This window comes from Aristolochia californica, unplaced genomic scaffold (genome assembly GCF_029961685.1).
Source record: "Aristolochia californica isolate CCGP_79_NKW_82.1479 unplaced genomic scaffold, dmAriCali1.0.hap1 SCAF_11, whole genome shotgun sequence".
NCBI lineage: Eukaryota > Viridiplantae > Streptophyta > Magnoliopsida > Piperales > Aristolochiaceae > Aristolochia > Aristolochia californica.
The window spans coordinates 32,074,607-32,094,684 of record NW_027181782.1 but is presented as its reverse complement, the minus strand read 5'-3'; the positions used below and the strand labels follow the sequence as shown (position 1 = coordinate 32,094,684).

General features: G+C 38.7%; 1 protein-coding gene across 3 annotated transcripts; it reads right to left on the bottom strand.

Moving 5' to 3' along the window:
• Positions 1-7,132: 7,132 nt before the first annotated feature.
• On the bottom strand, positions 7,133-15,554 carry LOC137944811 (filament-like plant protein 4). Of its 3 annotated transcripts, XM_068790571.1 has the most exons (8): positions 15,509-15,554; positions 15,363-15,404; positions 14,655-14,775; positions 13,698-13,829; positions 12,110-12,341; positions 9,404-11,765; positions 8,918-8,978; positions 7,133-8,174 (listed from the first exon to the last, which is right to left on the bottom strand). In XM_068790571.1, exons 4-8 carry the CDS (start codon positions 13,812-13,814, stop codon positions 7,782-7,784), a joined length of 3,165 nt encoding a protein of 1,054 aa, XP_068646672.1. In that variant the 5' UTR covers positions 13,815-13,829; positions 14,655-14,775; positions 15,363-15,404; positions 15,509-15,554; the 3' UTR covers positions 7,133-7,781. The 3 variants fall into 3 exon arrangements, with proteins under 3 accessions (XP_068646672.1, XP_068646671.1, XP_068646673.1); XM_068790570.1 differs by lacking the exon at positions 15,509-15,554 and having other exon boundaries at positions 15,363-15,502; XM_068790572.1 differs by lacking the exon at positions 15,509-15,554 and having other exon boundaries at positions 13,698-13,822; positions 15,363-15,502.
• Positions 15,555-20,078: the final 4,524 nt, after the last annotated feature.

The window sequence follows — 20,078 nt, the reverse complement described above, 5'->3', positions numbered from 1 at the left end:
CATATGATCTTCACTTGGATAGTGCATGAATTGGCTTTCTACACTTACTGCATAGGAGATGTCAGGTCGTGTATGGGAGAGATACATAAGTTTCCCAACTAACCTCCAGTACCTTCCTTTATCTGTTGGCACTTGGTTTGAGTATTATCCAAACTTATGATTTTGGATTATTGGGGTATCTGCATGCTTACACTCCAGTAGTCCAACTTTAGATAATACATTTAGGATATATTTTCGTTATGAAAGGAATATCCCTTGCTTAGATCTAGCAACTTCAATTCCCATAAAATATTTGATTCCTCCCAAATTTTTCATCTCAAATTTTGTTGCCAGTTGTTCTTGAAGTCTTGCTATTTCTTTTATGTCATCTCCTGTAATGATCATATCATCTACATAAACTATCAAAGTTATTACCTTACCCCGTTGATGCTTTAAGAATAGCGTATGATTTGAGTTACTTTGTCGACAACCATATTTTCTCATTGCCAAGCTCAATTGCCCAAACCAAGCTCTAAGGGCTTGTTTCAAACCATACAATGTTAGTTGTAGCTTACAAACCACTCTTCCTTCCAAATTTGCCATATATCTCGGATGAACATCCATGTAAATTTCTTCTTTAAGATCTCCATGGAAAAAATATTTTTAACATCAAGCTAGTGTAATGGCCAATCAAGGTTAGCTGCAAGAGATAGCAACACCTTCAGAGTACTTAATTTGGCCACAAGTGAGAATGTCTCTTGATAATCTATGTCATATGTTTATGTATATCCTTTTACTACTCGCCTTGCTTTGTACCATTCAATTGTTTCATCAAATTTGTATTTGACGGAGAATACCCATTTATACCCAACTATTTTTATACCTTCAAGTAATGGAACAAGACTCCATGTCTTATTTTTCATTAATGCCTCCATTTCTTCCTTCATAGCTTGAACCCACCTAGGGTCTTTTTGTTATGCACGCAATAACATTGCTAAGTTATTTAGAGTCAAATTAATTATTTTTTTTACTTTAATTTATTTTATTTCAGTTAAAGAATTAATAGGTCACAAGAGAATTTTTGTAATATTTTATCTTGAACCTTTAAGGGTGAACCCTATTTAAGGGGTAAGAGTAATGAGAAAAAGGCAAGCATTGATTTAGAGTAAACAAGGGTTTTGAGTTCTCCTCAACGAGCTCAGGGGTGTGCGTTCTCCTTAACGAACCTAGGGTTTTCAAGCTTCCTTTCGGCTTGATTTTCTTCTCTTTTCTTCTTCTTCCCTACAAATCGTTATGTTAGATCTAGGACCGTAACATCAGAACTATACCATTGTTGCGAGTTCGAATCCCGAAGGGGGCGACCTAGAGGCCAGATTAAAATTAATGGTAGGTTCAAAAAAGTGGGTCGGGCCAGTGTCACTAGAGTGGGCCGTCGATGATGTCGGCTCATAACGATGGGAGTATTGTTATGATCCTGGGTTAAGTGTTTGGTTTTTCGCTACCTACCAGGGCTGGTTTTTGGGTAATATTGGTTAGGTGTTTAACATTTGGTATCAGATCTATACTGTTGTTACGAGTTCGAATCCCAGAGGGGGTGACCTAGAGGCCATTTTAAAATTATTGGTAGGTTCAAAAAGTGGGTTGTGGATGCCGACTCATAACGGTTGGAGTATTGTTATGATCCTAGGTAAGTGTTTGATTTTTTGCTACCTACCAGGCCAGTCTTTTTGGCAGTATTGGCTAAGTGTTTAACACTTTCAGAGCTTCATCAACACTTGTCGGAATATGATGTTCACTTACAAAGTTCTTGAGGGATTTAGACAATTCTTTTGTAGATATAGTATTGGCAATCGAATATCTTGATTTGTGTTCCTTCACTTTAGGAGAATATCTGCTCGGTGGTGTGCCTGGATTTTGCCTGACAGGTAAATTCATAGTATCTAACAATAATATCCGCATCATTAGAATTTTGGGGTATGACAAGAGTACTTACGTCATTGATATTCTCAGGAGATGGGTCGCTTGATATTTAGGAGCAGAGGGGCACTGCTGCTTCCTTCCAAAAATGTCGGCTTTGGATTAGGCTCTACTACTTCAACTTCCAGAGATGTCACTATATTAGTGTCTTTGAACTACTCAAATGCCAACCAATTTAATTCTTCTTCACGAGCAACCCCCCCCGAAGAGAAGAATTAGATGCAACAAGAGAGTCAAAAAGATTGGATTCTAGGAATGTGGCATCCATAGTCACATATGTGCACCGAGTAGTTGGATCATAGCATCAGTACCCTTTTTGATGGACCGCATATCCCAAAAAAAAGACATTGAATAGCACAAGGATCAAGTTTTGTGCGTTGGTTTTTTTGGAAATTAACAAACACAACGCAACAAAAAATTCAAGGTGGAAACATTAACACCGTAGGTAATGAAACATAGGTTGACAGGTCCTGCAGTGGAGTCTTGAACTCAAGTACTTTGGAAGGCATGTGGTTAATAAGATGGACTGTCATAGCAATAACATCAGTCCAATGGTGGCTAGGCACATGAGTTCCAAGTAAAAGTGCTCGAGCGTTTAAAAAATATGGCGATGTTTTTGCTCCACAACACCAATTTGTTGAGTTCAGGGGAATGAGGTTTCATGAATCAATTCATCATTTTGGAAATAATCACGGAACTGTTGATTCACATATTCACCACTATTATCATATCAAAGAATTTGAACACTAGCAGAGAAGTAAGTTTGAATCATTTTATGAAAAAAATGAAATCAATGGAAAACCTCATCCATATGTTTCAACAATGGAAAACCTCATCCATATGTTTCAACAAATAAAGCCAAGTCATTCTAGTGCAATCATCAACAAATATCACAAACCAGCAAAAATCAGATTTAGGGGAAGGACCCCAGACATTAGAGTGAATAAAAACAAAATGGACCTCACTTTTATTCAAAATTAATGGATAATGAACTCGATGACTTTTATTTAGAATGCAAGTTTCAAAATTAAAGTCCAGAATTGACAAGTCCGAAAATAAATTAAGAAACACATGTTTTAGATAACCAAACGCAGGATGACCTAACCGACGATGCCACAACCAAATTTGTTCCACTTTGTGATTACTCGAGTGGCTCATGTGATATGCTCTGCCCATACTAAAATCTTCCATGTAATAGAGTCCCCCTCTCTTAGTACCATTCCCAATGATATCCTTGGTGAGAATACTTGAATAAGATAAAATGCAGGATATATTAGCACAACACAATTCAGATCTTTGGTAATTTGACTTACGGATAATAACTTGTCAGAGAGAGTAGACACAAGTAAAGTATTAAATAAAGGTAGGGTTGGTGACAACATTATCGTTCTCACCCCTGTTATAGAAGAAATAACTCCATTGGCATTGGTAACGCTAGTTAGCCGGGAAGGAGAGATCTGAGAGAAATCATTCGCATCAAACGACACATGGTCTGTTGCTCCCGAATCAAGTATCCAAGTGCTGCAATCAGCCTCTCTATCCAAGGAGAACATTACCTGGAGTAGAATTTGAACTACTGACCGGAATAAAGGAAAGATCCGGGGAAAGATTCGGCTCTGCTACAGCCTTGCCCATGCCTTCATTATTCGCACATGCATCCCTGTGCTTTCTAGTCTGGAGTTTGTGCGACCAATCAGGATACCCATGTAGTTTGAAGTAGTTCTCACGAGTATACTCCACATTCCTACAGTTAGATCATCTAGTTCTATACAGAGAGATAGACCCAGAGTGTGCTGGAGGGTGTGGACCACATTTGACTCTTTTAGATGCTAGAACTACTCCAAGAGAATCATTGGAGTTACTAGTCGTCATCACTGCCTAACGATAGCCTCTCCATGGACGTGAGTGTAAGCTTGCTCCATGGTTGGAAAATGTTGTTTATGGAGAACATCAATCTTGATCATCATGACCATCCAAGAACACATATATCCGCTCTTCTTGAACCAAGGTATTATATCGTTGTATATCGACTGGGCACTCCACCGGATTTGGTCGACAAAAGTCTATTTCACGTCAGAGGCACTCGAGATTACTGTAGAAACTTTCAAGAGAGCTACCAGACTGTTTGAGATGTGTCACACGTCTCCGAAGATCATACACCTGAGAGGTATCTCTACCATCAAAATATGTAGTAGCAATGACATCCCATACCATTTGGTTGTCGAAAATCAAATGAAATTGCTAATGAGGGAATAATCCATAGAATTAATCAACCACCCTTCGACAATAGCATTTTTGTGCGTCATCGTCTAAAAGTAGGATCTATCTAAGGAGGTTGAGGGACATCTCCATTCAAATACCCCAATTTGTTTTTGCCTGAGATATACATCTCGACAACCTGAGACCAAAGTGCATAGTTGGTGCCATTTAACTTGATTCCAATCAGTGCAGCAATATCGGTGGTCTGGGTCGGAGTTGAAGTTTTGCTCAAAGCTTCAGTCATTCTCGTGGTCAACTCGCCCAAAGCAGAGGAGGATGGAGATTCACTAGACTGGAAGTCTGTATCAGCCATGGACGAAGACACAAGTCTAGTTTGAGTAGAGTCTTAATCCGAGGTAGGTCTAAGTCGGGTTCGGTCCGATAGTCTAGTCTGGGTCACTGCCGCTTCTTAAGTTGGGAAATTAAATCACGCAACTATCGTCCCTGCGACAATGGTTTTTGAACTGCACGGGACAGAAGGTCTCAAAAATAGAGGAGGCTTTGGTGAGGCCTCAGCATCGGGTCGAAAGATCTTGACGGATTGAGGTTTCTCGTTTGATCCATCGAACCTCAAGCAGTGGTGTTACATGTGGGTTCGCCGGAGAAGATTTCAAACCGCTCACCTTCTATGGCTGCGGCGCAAGAAGACCAGGGTTTCAGATTGCTCGCTTCCCAGTTCCCTGCGTCATCACCGAACAAGAATTTTCCTCCCACATTCATCATCGAATTGGTTAATCTAGCTCTGATACCATGTAAAGAAAAATTCTTCGTATATTCAATTCAATAAATACACTCTTCGATTTACATATTTATACAACAAAAAAGAGTCCATTGATTACGAGATTCTTTCCTGTAATCTCTCGGAGGATAAATCTGAGGAAATCTCCTCTTATTTCTCTTAGACTATAAATTAGAGGAAATCCTTTGATTTATTGGGATACAACTCTTGCCTACACAGTACTCTGTTTGGAGAAGAAATAGACGATGAGAGAGGTAGCTAAGATGGTGACGGTCAAAAGAAAAATGGGTTTAAGAAAGACAAGGAAGGTAGTACTTTTAATGACTCAACGTGGCATCAAGACTACAAAAAAATCTGGTTCTGGACCTCCAGACAATCACACCCACGAATCATGGCAACATCCAGGGAGTTTTGTTATAGGACAAAACAAAGATCAAAGGCTATCATGCTCTATTTGCATTAAGGAAAGAAGAAAATAACAACAAAAAAAATTGGAATTCTAAAAAAAACCATAACTACGAGTCCTAAAAATCAATTATCTGATGTTGTGTTGATTTTCAGGACTCCATGGATTTAGCTCATGCAAAAAAAAGGCACCTATTGGTAAAAAACAAGAGGAAGAGGTTATGGATTTGTATCCTAACCCTCCCCCTAAAGCTTAATTTATAGATTACTGAAACTATAATATTATAATTATACCCTTAAAACTTAACCTAATTACATCATTGTCATCTCTATGAAATGACTCTTTATTTGCCATCCTACCATCACTATATGGGCCTTTGGGCCTTCTCCTTGATTAGTATGCCTTATCCCCATCGTCCATATCTCTATGATGTATGACCCTTCCTCGGTTGTGTGGGTTTGGCCCATCTTCCAACACTTCACAACTTTCACCCTATAGAATATACTAGCCAACTAAACAACATAACTTAAACCCATAATTTGCAACAGCTAATCCAGACCCACAGAAGGTTCCTCTCAAATCAATTAATATGAGGAAAGGTTTTGCCAACACGAGTCTTGATTAAAGCTCGCAGGGGTTATTTGTTTTCAAATTCAACCCTTTCACAAATGCCTCTCTAATAGACAAATTTAACGATTCATATTAGGCAATGGGCCAATGAATGGCAATGCTAGACGATTGCCTCATTCCACATGGGGAGTCCAGTCGAGGTCTCCAATGGGCATTGCTGGACGTACAAAAACAGCAAGTCACATCGTGATCAAGTTTCGTGCAGCCAAGCAAAACTAGCCAAACTCACTTAATCCTCAACAGTACTAATCCAACGTCGAGCAGAATTTGAAGCCTCCGTAAGGTGAAAAACCTATCAGGTTTATCAGTTATTTTCATTTCGGGTTTACAGTTTTAAATTAGAAGAGAGATCCAAGCATTCAAACCTTTAACAATTCCCCAAGCCATCCCTGTATGCTTGGACTCCAGGAAGAAAAATTGACAAATAGAAAACTGGTTCCACAACTACAACCCAGCCAACCATAGATGTTTATCTCTTGAGGAAGCATAACACTACAGAGATTATATAATGATTCAGTATATTTTAAGGGGGCTCTATAGCCGTGACAATATAGAGACGTCATGCAAATTAAATTATTCTTTTCTACCAAGCTGAAAAATTATAATTCAGCGGAATTCATGTGTCCAGAGCGCTAGGTCCCAAGACCAACCGGCAAAGTCTGAACATGTTTCAAGAGACGTGGGTCCGTATGCTGGAAATGTGAGGCCACTGCCACTAGTTTTTTTCTACAGGCCAGCTATCGACTGCAGAGACATCCTCGTGAAGTTCTGGACGGTCCATGTGATTCCTTGGGCTCCGGTAACAAGGAGCTTCCTCCGAAAGTCATTCTTCCGGGTTATATTGCTGACTGTGACCCATTCCACCAGCTGGTCACGCTCCTTGTCAGAGCCAGAGCCAGTTGATAGAAATGCTGACACCAAAATCTACAGCTGCGCACTCCTGCCAGTCTTTCAGAGCTGTCTCCTTGTGCTGCTCAGAGTTCAGTTTAAATTTAAGAGCCACTGTTTGACCAGTTGTACTGCTTTATCTTAAAACCAGTTGGGATCTCATATACGTTTTCTTAAATTCTTAGTACAGCCAATAGACGAAAAGAGTAATTTGAGTACGAACTACTCTATACACTGATAAAATTCACCTAATAGATACCATTGAGCTCGGTAATAGACATCTGTAAGTAGGTTAATTAGCTGCATCAATCATGTTCTTGAATCTACAACAGCTGAGATATCTACAAAAATTTATAAGAATCATATTCTACTAGTCATAATTCAACTTGAGTACATTGTGTAAGTGACAAGAAGAACGAGAAGAGGAATTACCGGAAAGCAAACCTCCCATCCCATTAGACGTCGTATTTCCGAGAAATTTCACCAAAATAGCCACGAAACATTTGCATCTGTTACCCGTCTGCTTTCACCTACTGGTGTACATGAATAAAGATCGATGGAAAAGACGAGGAACTTTTCAAACGGAAAGACTTTATATTCATGTAAACTGTACATCTTCTCCCATACGTTAACTGCACATGACATGAATATCTTTTGCTCTTTTCCAATCTGGTTTCATCTCTGCCTTGATTGAACACCATTAAATATTACATAAAGCAGATTGGGTTAATGATTGCTATTTCCGAATTGTTCTTCTAGAGCGTTTGTTGACAGCAAAGGGAGAAATCTGGTTGAATTGCAATGTGCAAATGTAATTTTTATGCGTGTCAACTAATCACACTCCAGCAGGCCCTGTCAACGAGTTGCAGTTACACCTTATTTCGCTTGAAACTAGTAGGTCGCCTATCCCCTTGAAAAGAACCTGCTAAATCCACGGCTATTTTTCTCTGGTGTCATGACCACGGAGGACGCTGAAGAAGATGACCTGGATGCCTTGTGCTTTGGTCGTTTTGAATTGATGGGTGATCTTGTAAAAGGGCTGGGCTCTGTGTCTGACGAACTCATTGTACCACTATAGTTGTTTAAAGAGGCCTCGCCTCCAACCCTATCAGTTTGATCAAAATCCTGTGAGCCTGGTCCACGCGAGTTCAACCCACTGGCGCTCGATTCATTATCTTGCATATCTGTACTTAACCCTCTGGGTGGAGAGCGCAATGCATTCAATTGCTTACCAAGAAGAAGAATAGTCTCCTGACACTCAGCAAGTTTCTCTGCTGCAGCTGCTATATCTCTCTCCTGGAAGCCACATAAACAGCATTGTCTTAGTCTAGAAATTTTGATTAGCTTCAGTAACTTATCTGATTACACAGGAGGACTATTCTAGTTTAGCCATTGAAAACAACATTTATCATGAGCCAGTCATGAATAGAGGACTGAAAAGAGGAATCTGCTCCAACTGTTGTCAGGAGCCAGCCATTTAGGACTAATTAAGACCATCACAGACAATGCGTAACAAACCACTGGCTTCAGTAAAATGGGATTGAGGATGGTATCCTGAATGACACAGGATAACAGCTGAATTTTCAGGGGAAGTTGAACTTGGTTGGACAATGAAAAGAAGAAAAAATATTTATAAATTGCCCTAAATGCTTTTTTCAGACTACTACTAGATAAGAAGAAGATTAATTGGGGGCTGAGAGAAACTAGTTGACTGCAGTAACTAAAGAATTTCCTTATGTGACTGCAAAGTTAATTGGAGCTAAACCTCTCATTACGACTGACTAGGTTTTGTTATAAGAAGAGATCGCATATTGTGAGCCTGGCTAGTACCATGTGATAAGCTACAAAACCTTAAAGACCAATTCTGATACCGAAATTTAAGACCTTGGAAGACCCATTCTGACACCAAAACTCATTTGGATGGAGAAATCTGTGAACGCAAATAAGGGGAGTTCAGGAGGTTGTGACAAAAAAGACAAACAAGACGCAGCAATGCCAGAGACAACAATAACAAACCGATAAAAGTTAATGACTTTCACCTGTTTGATCTTCTCAGAATCGTCAGCCAAAGAAGGTGAGCACATTGAGCATTTTTCAGTCCTACACAAAATAAAACATGTATGTCACAAGATAGTTTGCATGCATGCACGAATGTTCCTATGGATGGAGACTTAGCATAAACCAATGAGAAGTCTATCCAGGCCCACCAATGCTACATAGTACATAGACAAAATAGAGGCCCTCTATCCAAAGGCCAGTTTCAAATTTTAAAATTTGAGCCAGTAATTGTGAGGGTATAAGTTTCAACAACTGCCTCATCCAAGCAATTATCAAACCATGCTAATCAATTCAATTAGAAAAGAAAGGTACTACTAAACTTCCATCGAGTAGGTGGGCCTGAAGAGAAGTTCCAGGGGCAGTTTATATTCAGTACAGTTTAAATCCCTAAGCTCCTTACCTAAAGGAGTGTCAAAGTTTTAGTGGTTAATATGTTTTATTTCTAAAAAGTCTTATTACATACTAACCTTTGGATCTGCTCTTCAAGATCATTACATTTCACTTCAAGATCTTTGCATCGGACCACAGCATCATAATGGTTCCGCTTTTCTTCTTGAAGCTCAATCTCTAGGCCTTTTGCCCTTTCATGCAAAAGATTCATCTCTGTCTCTAAATCCTGTGTACGAGTTTCAAGTGATTTATATGACTCTGCCATACATTTTAATTGGGTTTCTGCCAAGCTGTTTGATTTCTGACTCGAAGCTAACTGAGACTCGAGTTCTTCCAGAAGTTTCTCCGTTTGATCCAATCGAACTGTTCTCTGCTCCAAACTCTCATTACATCTAACCAGATCTAATGCCAAATTCTCTCTCTCTAATTTCAGCTGTTCAATCTCATCCTGGGAGCATTTACATAACCTGTCTCTTAATTCAAAGCTGGGTCCCAGACACCCATGTCGAATAATTTCAGGATGAGAAATGGAGTCGGAAACATGGGGACAATCACTTGAAAATCTTTCCTTTGTTTGGTCAGGTTCAATTACCTTATTTTCTAGTAAAGTTACTTTGTCTACACAGTCAGAGACATTGTTTTCTCCTTCATTGCCTTTGATACCCACAATGTTAAAGTTCAGTTCAGTAGCTTTAGCCAAAACACAGGACAGCTCATATATAAAGTTAACCACCCCCAACTCGCCAGAGAAAACCTTATCAACAGAATTTGAGAATTCATCAATCATTTGAATCAAACACTGACCATCATGACCCTCACTTTGAATTTCTTTCGCTTGTTTTCCAAGTGATGCTATAAACCTCTGGATCTCATATGTTGCTCTTTCTAACTCTTGGTTAATGGGTAGTGTGGTTTCAATACATGGTTTATATTCACATTTTAAAGAAATTCCATTTTCTGTGTCCAACATGCCCTCAGCTGGCACTTTGCTTTCCCCTGAAATAGACTGGACGGATTGATGAGGCAAAGTGCCCTGCATATCCTCCACAACCTTTCTTATATCCTCCAAAATCTTACATACATCTGAGTCTTTGCCTTGGGAATCAAATATTAAAGTTATTCTGGACTGAATACTTTCCTTAGTGACTTCTTTCTTATTCGATTCAGCAGAAGATGATTTGGCACCTTTAAATTCTGGACTTGTTTTCTGGATCCCCTTGTCAATCACATTGTCAGAAACTGAAACAATCCCATTAGATTCTGTTGAAAGACAAGCCAATCTTTCCATTTCTAGAAAATCATCCATTAGTTCCAAGTGCTTAGAAGATTCAGTTTTATTAGCTCTTTCAACATTTTTTTCTTTCTTTATGTGAGAGAGCTCTGAGATCAAAGCAGTAGCCCAAGAATCAGCACAACTTGCTTCCTCATCAACTCCATCTTCCGACATGGAGGTAGTGCTTGGGGGATTACTAGCACTCTGGCTTAATGAACCTTCAAGAGGGATTTCCAAGTTAAGTTTGGAAGGACTCCTTTGCTGACTTAGGAACTGAATTTGAGCTTCCAAGCTACGAAGTTTGCTGGTTGCCTTAGCGCATATGTTTCTAGAAGCTTGAAGTTCACTGTTACGCTTTGACAAAGCCTCTTTGAGCATCTTTGTCTCCTCCTCCGTTGTCAATAACCTAGCAGTGAGAAATTCAGTCTCTTTACGACTTTGTTGTATGCTTTCTAAAGAAAATTCAGTGGGTGGTGCCATATGTGGGCTCGAGCTTTTAACAGGTGATCTTCGTAGTCTAGTTTCTCCATAATCCCGACCCAAACTCTCAACCTCTAGTTTCATCTGAGCCAAAGCAGCAGGCCCAGGCAACTTTTTCCTAACTAGTCCCCGCAATCTCTGGCATTCTGCTTCTAACTTGGTTATCTTTTTTACACCCTCTAGGTGTTGCTTATTAACCACTTCTGCAGATCTTAAATTCATATTTTTTTCTTCATTTCTAATCTCAAGCTCCTTGGAAACAATATGGATCTCATACTTCAAGGAATTTATTTCCTTCTCACATGATTGCACATTGCTTTTCAGGACTTCAATTTGAGCATCCGCTTGAGACTTTTCCTCACTCATCTTCACTAGCAAGTTCGAGCGTTCTTGTAAAGACCTTGAAAGTGTATTATTATCAGCCGACGCCCGAAGGAGCTCTTGCTCCAAGTCAACGATTCTTGATTCAAACTCACCTTTGATTTTTTCCCACTGCTTAGTTTTGGCAAAAACAACATCATGTAACTTCTGCTCACTTTCTTCCTTCACATTGCGAATTTGTCTCATGCATTCTTTGAGAGCCCCGTCAAGATGAGCTCCCCGATCTTCTGCAGTTAACTTTAGCAATGTGACAGATTCCAGTTGACTCTTCAATGCTATAGCTTCAGCTTCGACTTTTTCCCAACCTGCAACATGCAACTTGATCACAACTATCCTGGGCAAGATCTTACATCAGTTTTCATCTTAGGAGGTTATCAAAGACATTCTAAGACCAACTCAATTTATTGATGAATTTTCTATTAATAGACAAATTTGCTCTCATGTCGTTCAGGAATCTGTTGTTCACAAAATAGATTCCTTTTCGTTAATACGGTCTACAAATTTCTTACTGGTAATAAACCAGCATCTTATTATATCTTTGGACCTTCCAATTCCAAAGTGCTCTCTAGAAAACTAGAAGTTAGAAAGCTGCAAAAAAGATACTTCAAAATTTTTGGAGAAATTTTGAGAATTCTCTGCAAAATTATACCTGAAACAGCCTCTTCAGCAACTTTTGCATGCTGTTTAACAAGATTTTCCTTAGTGGTGTTCTCTGCAAGGGCGGATGCTAGTTTTTCATTGGTTGAGGATAAATTTTCATTTAAATCCTTCACTTGATTTTCCAAATCGTTCACTTGGTCTTCTAAATCCTTCACTTGATCTTTCAATTTGGTATATGTTTCTTCTGTAATTTGAACATATTTAACTTTTTTGGAAATATCCTGCAAAAACAGGCCAAGGACATGCACTCAGTAAATAATCAACACCCAATGGCCAGAATGCCCAGATAACAAATTGGGTTAGCAATTAGCGTCCATCAAAATAGCTAGAAAAGAACTAAATGAGATATTTCACATAATTACATCCTATCTGAATCAATGGCCTCAGCTATCTCTTTTTTTTTTTTTTTTGGGAGGGGGTTGGGGGTGTAGGATTCATTCACAACAATCAATGATTCAGAATGACTCACATTGCAATAAACTTTGGTTAAATAGTCCAGCCTTCCTAGCAATTGCCAGAGAACAGGGACAACTTACTGGCAGAGGCAGTGATAATGTCATTAATTAGGTTGTAGAAGTTGGAACAAAATAAAACTTAAGCCCGTTAATGCTATTATTGTGTCACAATTAATGATGCATTTTTGTCCTATAATTGGAAGTGACAGCCTCAGAGGCTTATGGCTGATATAGGCGGCAAACAGGATATTCAAGAATAAGTATGTTTGCATTTGTTTATACTCTTCTTCCTTTTTTAATAGTTTATACATCCTTATTTCAAAAGAAAAAGTATGTTTGCATTGACCAAGATCAAAGACTATTTTCAACTCCTTTCCAGTGTCTCAGGTTAAAACTGATTAAGGATATTTAGAAATCACCCAAAACTTGTCATTCTTCATATTAAAATAAAACCTATATTCAACCAAGAATATAATACTTTGGACTTAAACCTACATCAGAAAGGTCTTAATAGTTTGGTCTACAAAATGCTGACAGCAGCAGCTGCTAAAACATCAATAAAAAAGCAAAATAAATTCAAACTATTACCAACTTAAATGTGCTGTCTACCAACTTAGTGCCACTGAATTAAGCCATCATAAAAAAATGAAGCCCTTTCAAAATCATTTCAATGACGGGATAACCCCTACCTCAACAATTATAATAATAATTGCATAAGAATCAATGAACTTTTGAAACCAGGTGTCAGCAACACTGTGTCAATGAAAGTATGAAACAGGAAAAAATCTAGACTTTGAATTTCATAAAAAAGGACCTTGATCATAAAGGTAAGCTACCCAGTCAAAGTGCAATACTTACACGGATAAAATAACTAGACCTTGCATCCCATTTAGAGTGGTGTAAGATGACGTTAACTAGACCTTTATCATGAGCACTTATTCTTCCCAAAAAAAGCATTTATAGTCTCAAAAACAGGAGTAAGAAATTGATTCATCTCAAAGTCTAAACAGAAAAACAAGACCCAAAGATGAATATCAACTGTTCCACAGTCATACTATGGATCATAGATTAATTAAAGCCTCAAAGAAACAAGACCCAAAGTAATAACTGCAAGCAAAATACCTCATTCCCATGAGTTCCAGCCGAGTTAGCTGAGGATGCATTAGACTCTGTAGCAGCAATTGCTTTCTCCTTTTCTGATGATGATTTCTTCTTCCATGGCCAACTTCGGCGGTCCATATTGAACTCTGTAGCCTGCAAGTAATGGATCAGTACAAATGACAGAAATATAAAATAATATATACATATAAATATATATATGAAGAGAGAGAGAGAGAGAGCGAGAGCATGCATGACAAAGCAATTGGCATATAACAAGTTATACATCCTAAGTATGAATGTCCATATAGGCGCAAACGCATATTTATGTAACCAACAACTTCTTCAAAATAACCAACAAATTTAACAAGAGCAAAGCACAAGGAGGAATATAGCCGGAAGAAAAGCTGTTAAAACTCTATCCGCTCATCTTCAAGAGCAAACTACCCTGTAACAAGCTAGCTGGCTCTTCCTGAAACAGTCAATTTGCTAGATTTGCAAAGGATTTGACCCACCAAGAAAAAAAAAAGAAAATTGAAACAAGAACTTAAACATTTGCATTTCTTACAGTCCCTAATTTTGCAGACAGATCACAATTAGGCCAACGAAACGCACAGGATTTTTATAAATTGAACAGGCCACCTCTATTTGTAAACTAAAAAAGCGCATGTGTTTTGGCTGCATTACTTTCGCATCTTCTGTCTGAACCATCGAGGATGGTAAAAAAAAACTCATGCTTCTCATATGTTCTCTATATATCAGTTCCCACCACTTTCTCTGAGCACTCAACACGCTTTCTGACAAATATGTGATAGCGCATGTAAGGAGGCGCAGGAAGAGAATTATTGATTATAGCCATCAAATCCAAAAATTTCCATTTTAAAATGTCACCACATAAGTAGCTAGATGTGTAAGCTAGTTATCCAAGATTCTTTTAAACTAGTGAAAAAATTCAATATTTTGCCACCAAAATTTCCGCACCTTCCTTTCAGCTCCGGTGTACGAGAATGAAATAGCAAGAGCAGCCTAAGACGTCACTAGAGAGAAGTCGAACTGGAGTATAGACCTCTAGAACAGAAATCAAAGCACATATATCCGAAACCTGCACAGATATGAATGAACTTGGAAAATCACAATGCGCAAGGCAACAAACAAAAGAACAAAGCATGAAACAGATCCTTTCATTAAAGGAACAAGCAAGCCGCTAAATATGGATAAACACCAAATTATAATGCCGCTCCATTTGATTGAAGAAAACAAATGCCAATGCCGTTCGGTTGGACTAAAAAACGCTAATGCATGAGCAACAGAAGTATAAAAGTCAATGATCAGAAAGCGAAACAGAAAAAAGAAAACAATGGCAACATTGAAAGACAAAAACGCTTGAACCAAATCCAACTGCCGCCTCATCAGAACCAGTTCAATAAAAAAAAAAAGTTTGCACCGTAAAGCAGAGTTCATGCATCGAGAACTCATACTCGGATCCTCCTTTCCGGCTGACGACACAGAACGATTGTCAGCCATAACCGGACGATTAAAAAAAAAAGTCTATAATCTCCACAACCTCACACTCCAAAAGAATCAGGAAACCATCACACATTGGACGACAACCACGAAATGAAAATCCGAACGGAAGTCGAACACATTCACCAACGAGTACCAAAAAGAAGTAAAACAAAAGAGAAATACCTGAAAACGCTACGGGAGAACTCTCAAAATTGAGCAGCAGATCTAAGGAAGGAAACACGTTACAGAGGAAACATCAGTTTCATCTATGAGATGTTGAATTTGCAGGGAAAGGAAGAAGAGACACAGGCGGGTTGGGTGTTTTTTACCTCCAGCGTTAGGTGTCACTTAAAGCAGGGAGCTGGAACAAAAAACAAAGAAATGAGAAAAAGTTAAAGCTCGAAGATGACACTCCCTCGCCACTTAATCAAGGTTTGATTCGATTACTTTGGGTTAATTAGTTTTTGGAGTTTAAGAGAAAGAAAAATGGTTCGTCCACCTGTATCCCACTCGTATGGCCGAAAGGGGCTCTCAGAAACCTCAAAAGTACGGTTCTGTCCTCTGGTATTACTCGATTTGACTCGACAGCCATCTTACTTTCGAAATTCAAAATACCCACTAACAAGTAAAATAACCACCCACGATTCTGATTAACAAATAAACCTTTATAATTATTCAGTAATTAAATTAATTACTGCCTGGGTCAAAATAAAGTTACGGTAAATTTGGCTAAGTAGGTAATTAGAAGAGTTGAGATCATTCACTTTTCCCTTTGGACAGTCCGTCACATTCAATTCCATGAGCTGGAAATGGAATTTCTAAGTATTCTCTTGTCTGCCGTGGGTCCCATCTCTCCTCGTATATACATCGTGGGCCCATTTTGGCGTGTGACAGCTTGTTCGTTAACCGCAGTTGTCCATCTAATGAACTACTTTTTAGTACTAGAAGATTGACCAGAATTACGGAAGACCGGACCCACCTCTGAAGAAGAATCTCCACCGGTCAGTACGATCAAAGGGAGAGGAAAATCTAATTTACAGAAGAAAATTGCGAAAATGGGGGCAGAATTTTCGATGGAGATTCCCGACCTCGGTTGGCATTTTTCGCCGAAGGGTGATGATGCCAGAGAATGGTCGTTAGATTTGATGATATCTAAAGGAAGGGGTATTTTCGTCGTTTCTGTCAGAATAAACCGATCTTTGATAGGCTATTGAAAAATGCGAAAAAGTTTTTTCCTTTCTAGAGAGCAGCACCGCATCGGATTCCTGAGCGGCAAAAAAGAGACTCGGCAAGAACAGGGGCAATACCGTCATTCTAAAAAGTGCATGCGTGTTTTACAAATTTCTGTTCCCTAAAAAAGGCTAGAGACGTTGGGACCCACCCCTGTTGGTGTTATTAAGACTCCTCACTAATCCCACCAGCAAAATGACAAAATAAACCCCCGACCCGCGAGCTGAATAAAACCAAAACCTCGACGCGTGAAATGACGGCTGTGCCCCTTCTCGCAACGGTGTCGGATCTAAAAATATAACGGCCACGACCAACCACGGACAAGGCAACGCAAAAAGTGGAAAATAAAATTTCCGAATTTTCTATCGATGATATTACTAAAAAGTCCTAAATCCTAAGACTCACACCTACCCCAAGGGCAAATATGTTAATACACCTATAAAACATGGACAAAGAAATTCATACATTCATCTCTCCCCTCAATTATTCACCCTTCGTTCAAACTCACCGGTGGGCCCACCAAGCGCGTACCATACCGACAATTGCAGAATTCCTGTAAGGGTATTTTAGTCCATTAAAATTAATGAGACGCTATGTTGACTTTGGAGATGAGTGGCAGTAGAATAAAACGGCGGTTTGGGGTGAAAAGGACGCCGCCATGTTGGTCAGTTTCTTTCCTTTTTCTCGTTTTCTCCTCGCCGAAGTAAAGGAAGTAAGAAAGGCGCCAGCACCGACACGTGCGCGCCAATACGATCTGGCATGTGGGACCCGCGAGAATGCGCGTCGAGAGCGGACTGGGAGCGTCCAAGGGAGTGGCGACACCGGAAGGACAGCGGGGACCAGTCGTTGCAGACTTGCAGTAGCGGTACCTCTGGGGACCACAAAGCCACGTGGCGCCTGAGATGACCACCCGAGATCGTCGGCAGCGGAAGGAAAAGGTGAGGCTTGGCGGGCGGATAGGGGGAGAGACAGCTATCAAGAGAAGCGTGTGAGGCTGCTTCAAAAGTCTCAACCAACCATCGGTTTGACAATCCGCATTTGGAAATAGAAGCCAAACGGTTGAAACTTGAAAGATGTGTTTAAAGTCTACAAATTACTAAACTTAGTTAAGAATTTACTTACTAATCTAAGTAATGGTTCAAATATATTTTTACCTAAATCTTTGTGACACTATGTGTCTTATAAAAATAAGATATTGTCTAAGGTACAAAATGGGGGTTTTAATATCTAACCTCATAACTTCACTTCAATAAATGAACTTTAAATTACTTTACCTACTCTGTGAATATTATGACCGGTGTAGTCGTCGGAGGGTCTGTTTGAAACCCTTAAAAAAAATAAGAATTTGATCATTATTATTCTAAAAAAATAATTAATGAAAACAAGATAATTATCTAATTTTTATTTTTTTTCGGATGGGGTTCCGAATAGACCCTAATTCAGTTGGCCGATTACAATCCAGGAGGGAAAAAAAGACTCCAGTGAGGGTGTTGAAGAGATATAATATTGCGAGGCTCCAATTTGAAACTTTTTAGGTTTAGTGCTTCCAACAGCTTCAACATATTTAAAGATTTATTAGTGATGGGCTAACTAACCTATATAAAAGAAAATGCAAAGAGAAGATTTTATGCAATGGCAGATAAAATAGAACTTTCAGCACCTGTCATTATTATTTTTTTGTCAGCTGAAACTTAAGACTTACAAGCATTGATGATTTTTGTTATTTATTGCCTGCCTCTTTTAACTGAAACTCTGACAATATTTTATCCCTTGTGTCACAAAACAAAGATTAGGCCATGGTCCAATTTAGTGAACAATTATGTGTGGCAGTTGGTACTTGGTTTTCCATCAGATTTGGAATTCTTAGAAAAGAAAAGAAAATAAGAATTTGATCATTATTATTTTAAAAAATAATTAATAAAAATATTTTTTTTATAAACTATTTTTTAAATAATAATAGTCAATAAATTAATGAATTTGTGAATGAGAAGTCGTAAATTTGTTTATCTTATTTGTACTTATTTTTCTATCGGTGATAAACGATTCAAAAAATGAGAATTTGATCATTATTATTTTTAAAAAAATTAATAAAAATAAGATAATGATCAAATTTTTATTTTTATAAATTATTTATAGGTAATTAATTATATAAAAAAAAAAAAAAAAAAAGGTCCAAAAGACAAGTTCCAAAAGCTCCCATGGCATTAACAGACAAAAGAAACCCTCAAATGTCCTCAACCAATATAAATACTCCGATTTGTGGAGCCTAGTAAAATGGAGATCGTGAAAGCGAGGAGAATGATGGGCGTCATGAGGAGTTAAATTTCTTTGCTTTCTTTGTACGACAAGCATCGCACAAAATCATCTCTCGTTTGGGGCCCCACCAATTTCTTTTTCGCTTCCACTCTTTCTTTCCCTTTTAAACCCATAAACCCTGGGCCTTGAGCCGTTTTGTCTCCACCACATACGGATCTGTGACACGTGGGAGCTGAAAGAAAAGGAATCTATCATTAGTGGAAAGATTAAGAGAAGGATATTGGTTTCTTGTGAACTGGACAATGATGGCTAAACAAATGAGAAGAGAGAAAGAGAATTGAAGAACGTTTGACAACAGATTAGACCTAAACGAGACAGATCGAAGGCCCCACCCACGTCTCTGGTTGCCGACATTTGAGATGTGGAAAAAGGAGACTTTTACTTACAGGGTCGCTCAAATCGAATTTCTTTGAAAATGTAAAAGAAAGCAGTTATTAATGGGATTGCGGTTTCCGCAGAAACCCAAAGTTTGGAGAGGGAATCTGTGAATCTGTGGCGGAGGGATCATCAGAGTTCAGAGCAGATACGGTGGCGGTCAAGGGATCAGATAACGAGAAGAGAAGAGAAGCTTTTGCAGAACCTTAACGTTAGGCCTTGAGGCGATAGATGAGCGCACTGCCTCTCTGCCATTTCTGCTCTAGAGAGTTCTCAGCGATTCAGCTTTTTGAGTTGATTGATCGGACGGATAGATCCCTCTTTTCGTCTAATCAGAGACGATTCAGTGGAGAAGGCATAATTCCGCGCTTCTCTCGAGTCTCGCTCCCACGGCCGTGAGTAGTCCTTTAAAAATCTCGACGAGGAAAAGTGGCCCATCATCAACCCAGAAAAATGTGGCCCATCTTTGCCAACCGGTTCTTAGCAGGTTTCTATCAAGATCAATTGGATTCTTGAAAGTGGATGCCCATTGGATTTTTTGGATTCAGTTTGGATGTGGGTAAAAAGCAAAACCACTTAGCGTCCCAGACAATCTCTCTTACTTTCCACAAATCACTTACACTGATGTCAATTTGATCTATTATCAATGAGGAACAAGCTCCATAAAAAAATTACAATATTGGGTCCAAAGCATTGTAAAGGAGAAGAAAAGAAAACAAATATAACAAAATGCAAAGCAAAACCATATAACACAATAGAATGAGTAATGGTTTAAATAATCATTCATTGTCATTGAGCAATTTGAAGAGTTCATCAGATATACTTCCATGTCAAATTTTGAACAAAGTCAAGGGATTGAACAGTTGTATTGAATCCCTTTTTTTTTTTTTTTTTTTTTCTGTAGCACTAGGATTAATTGTTCATAATTTATTTATACAGACAACAAACCAAAAATCATGGAGTATTTTTTTTTTTTTA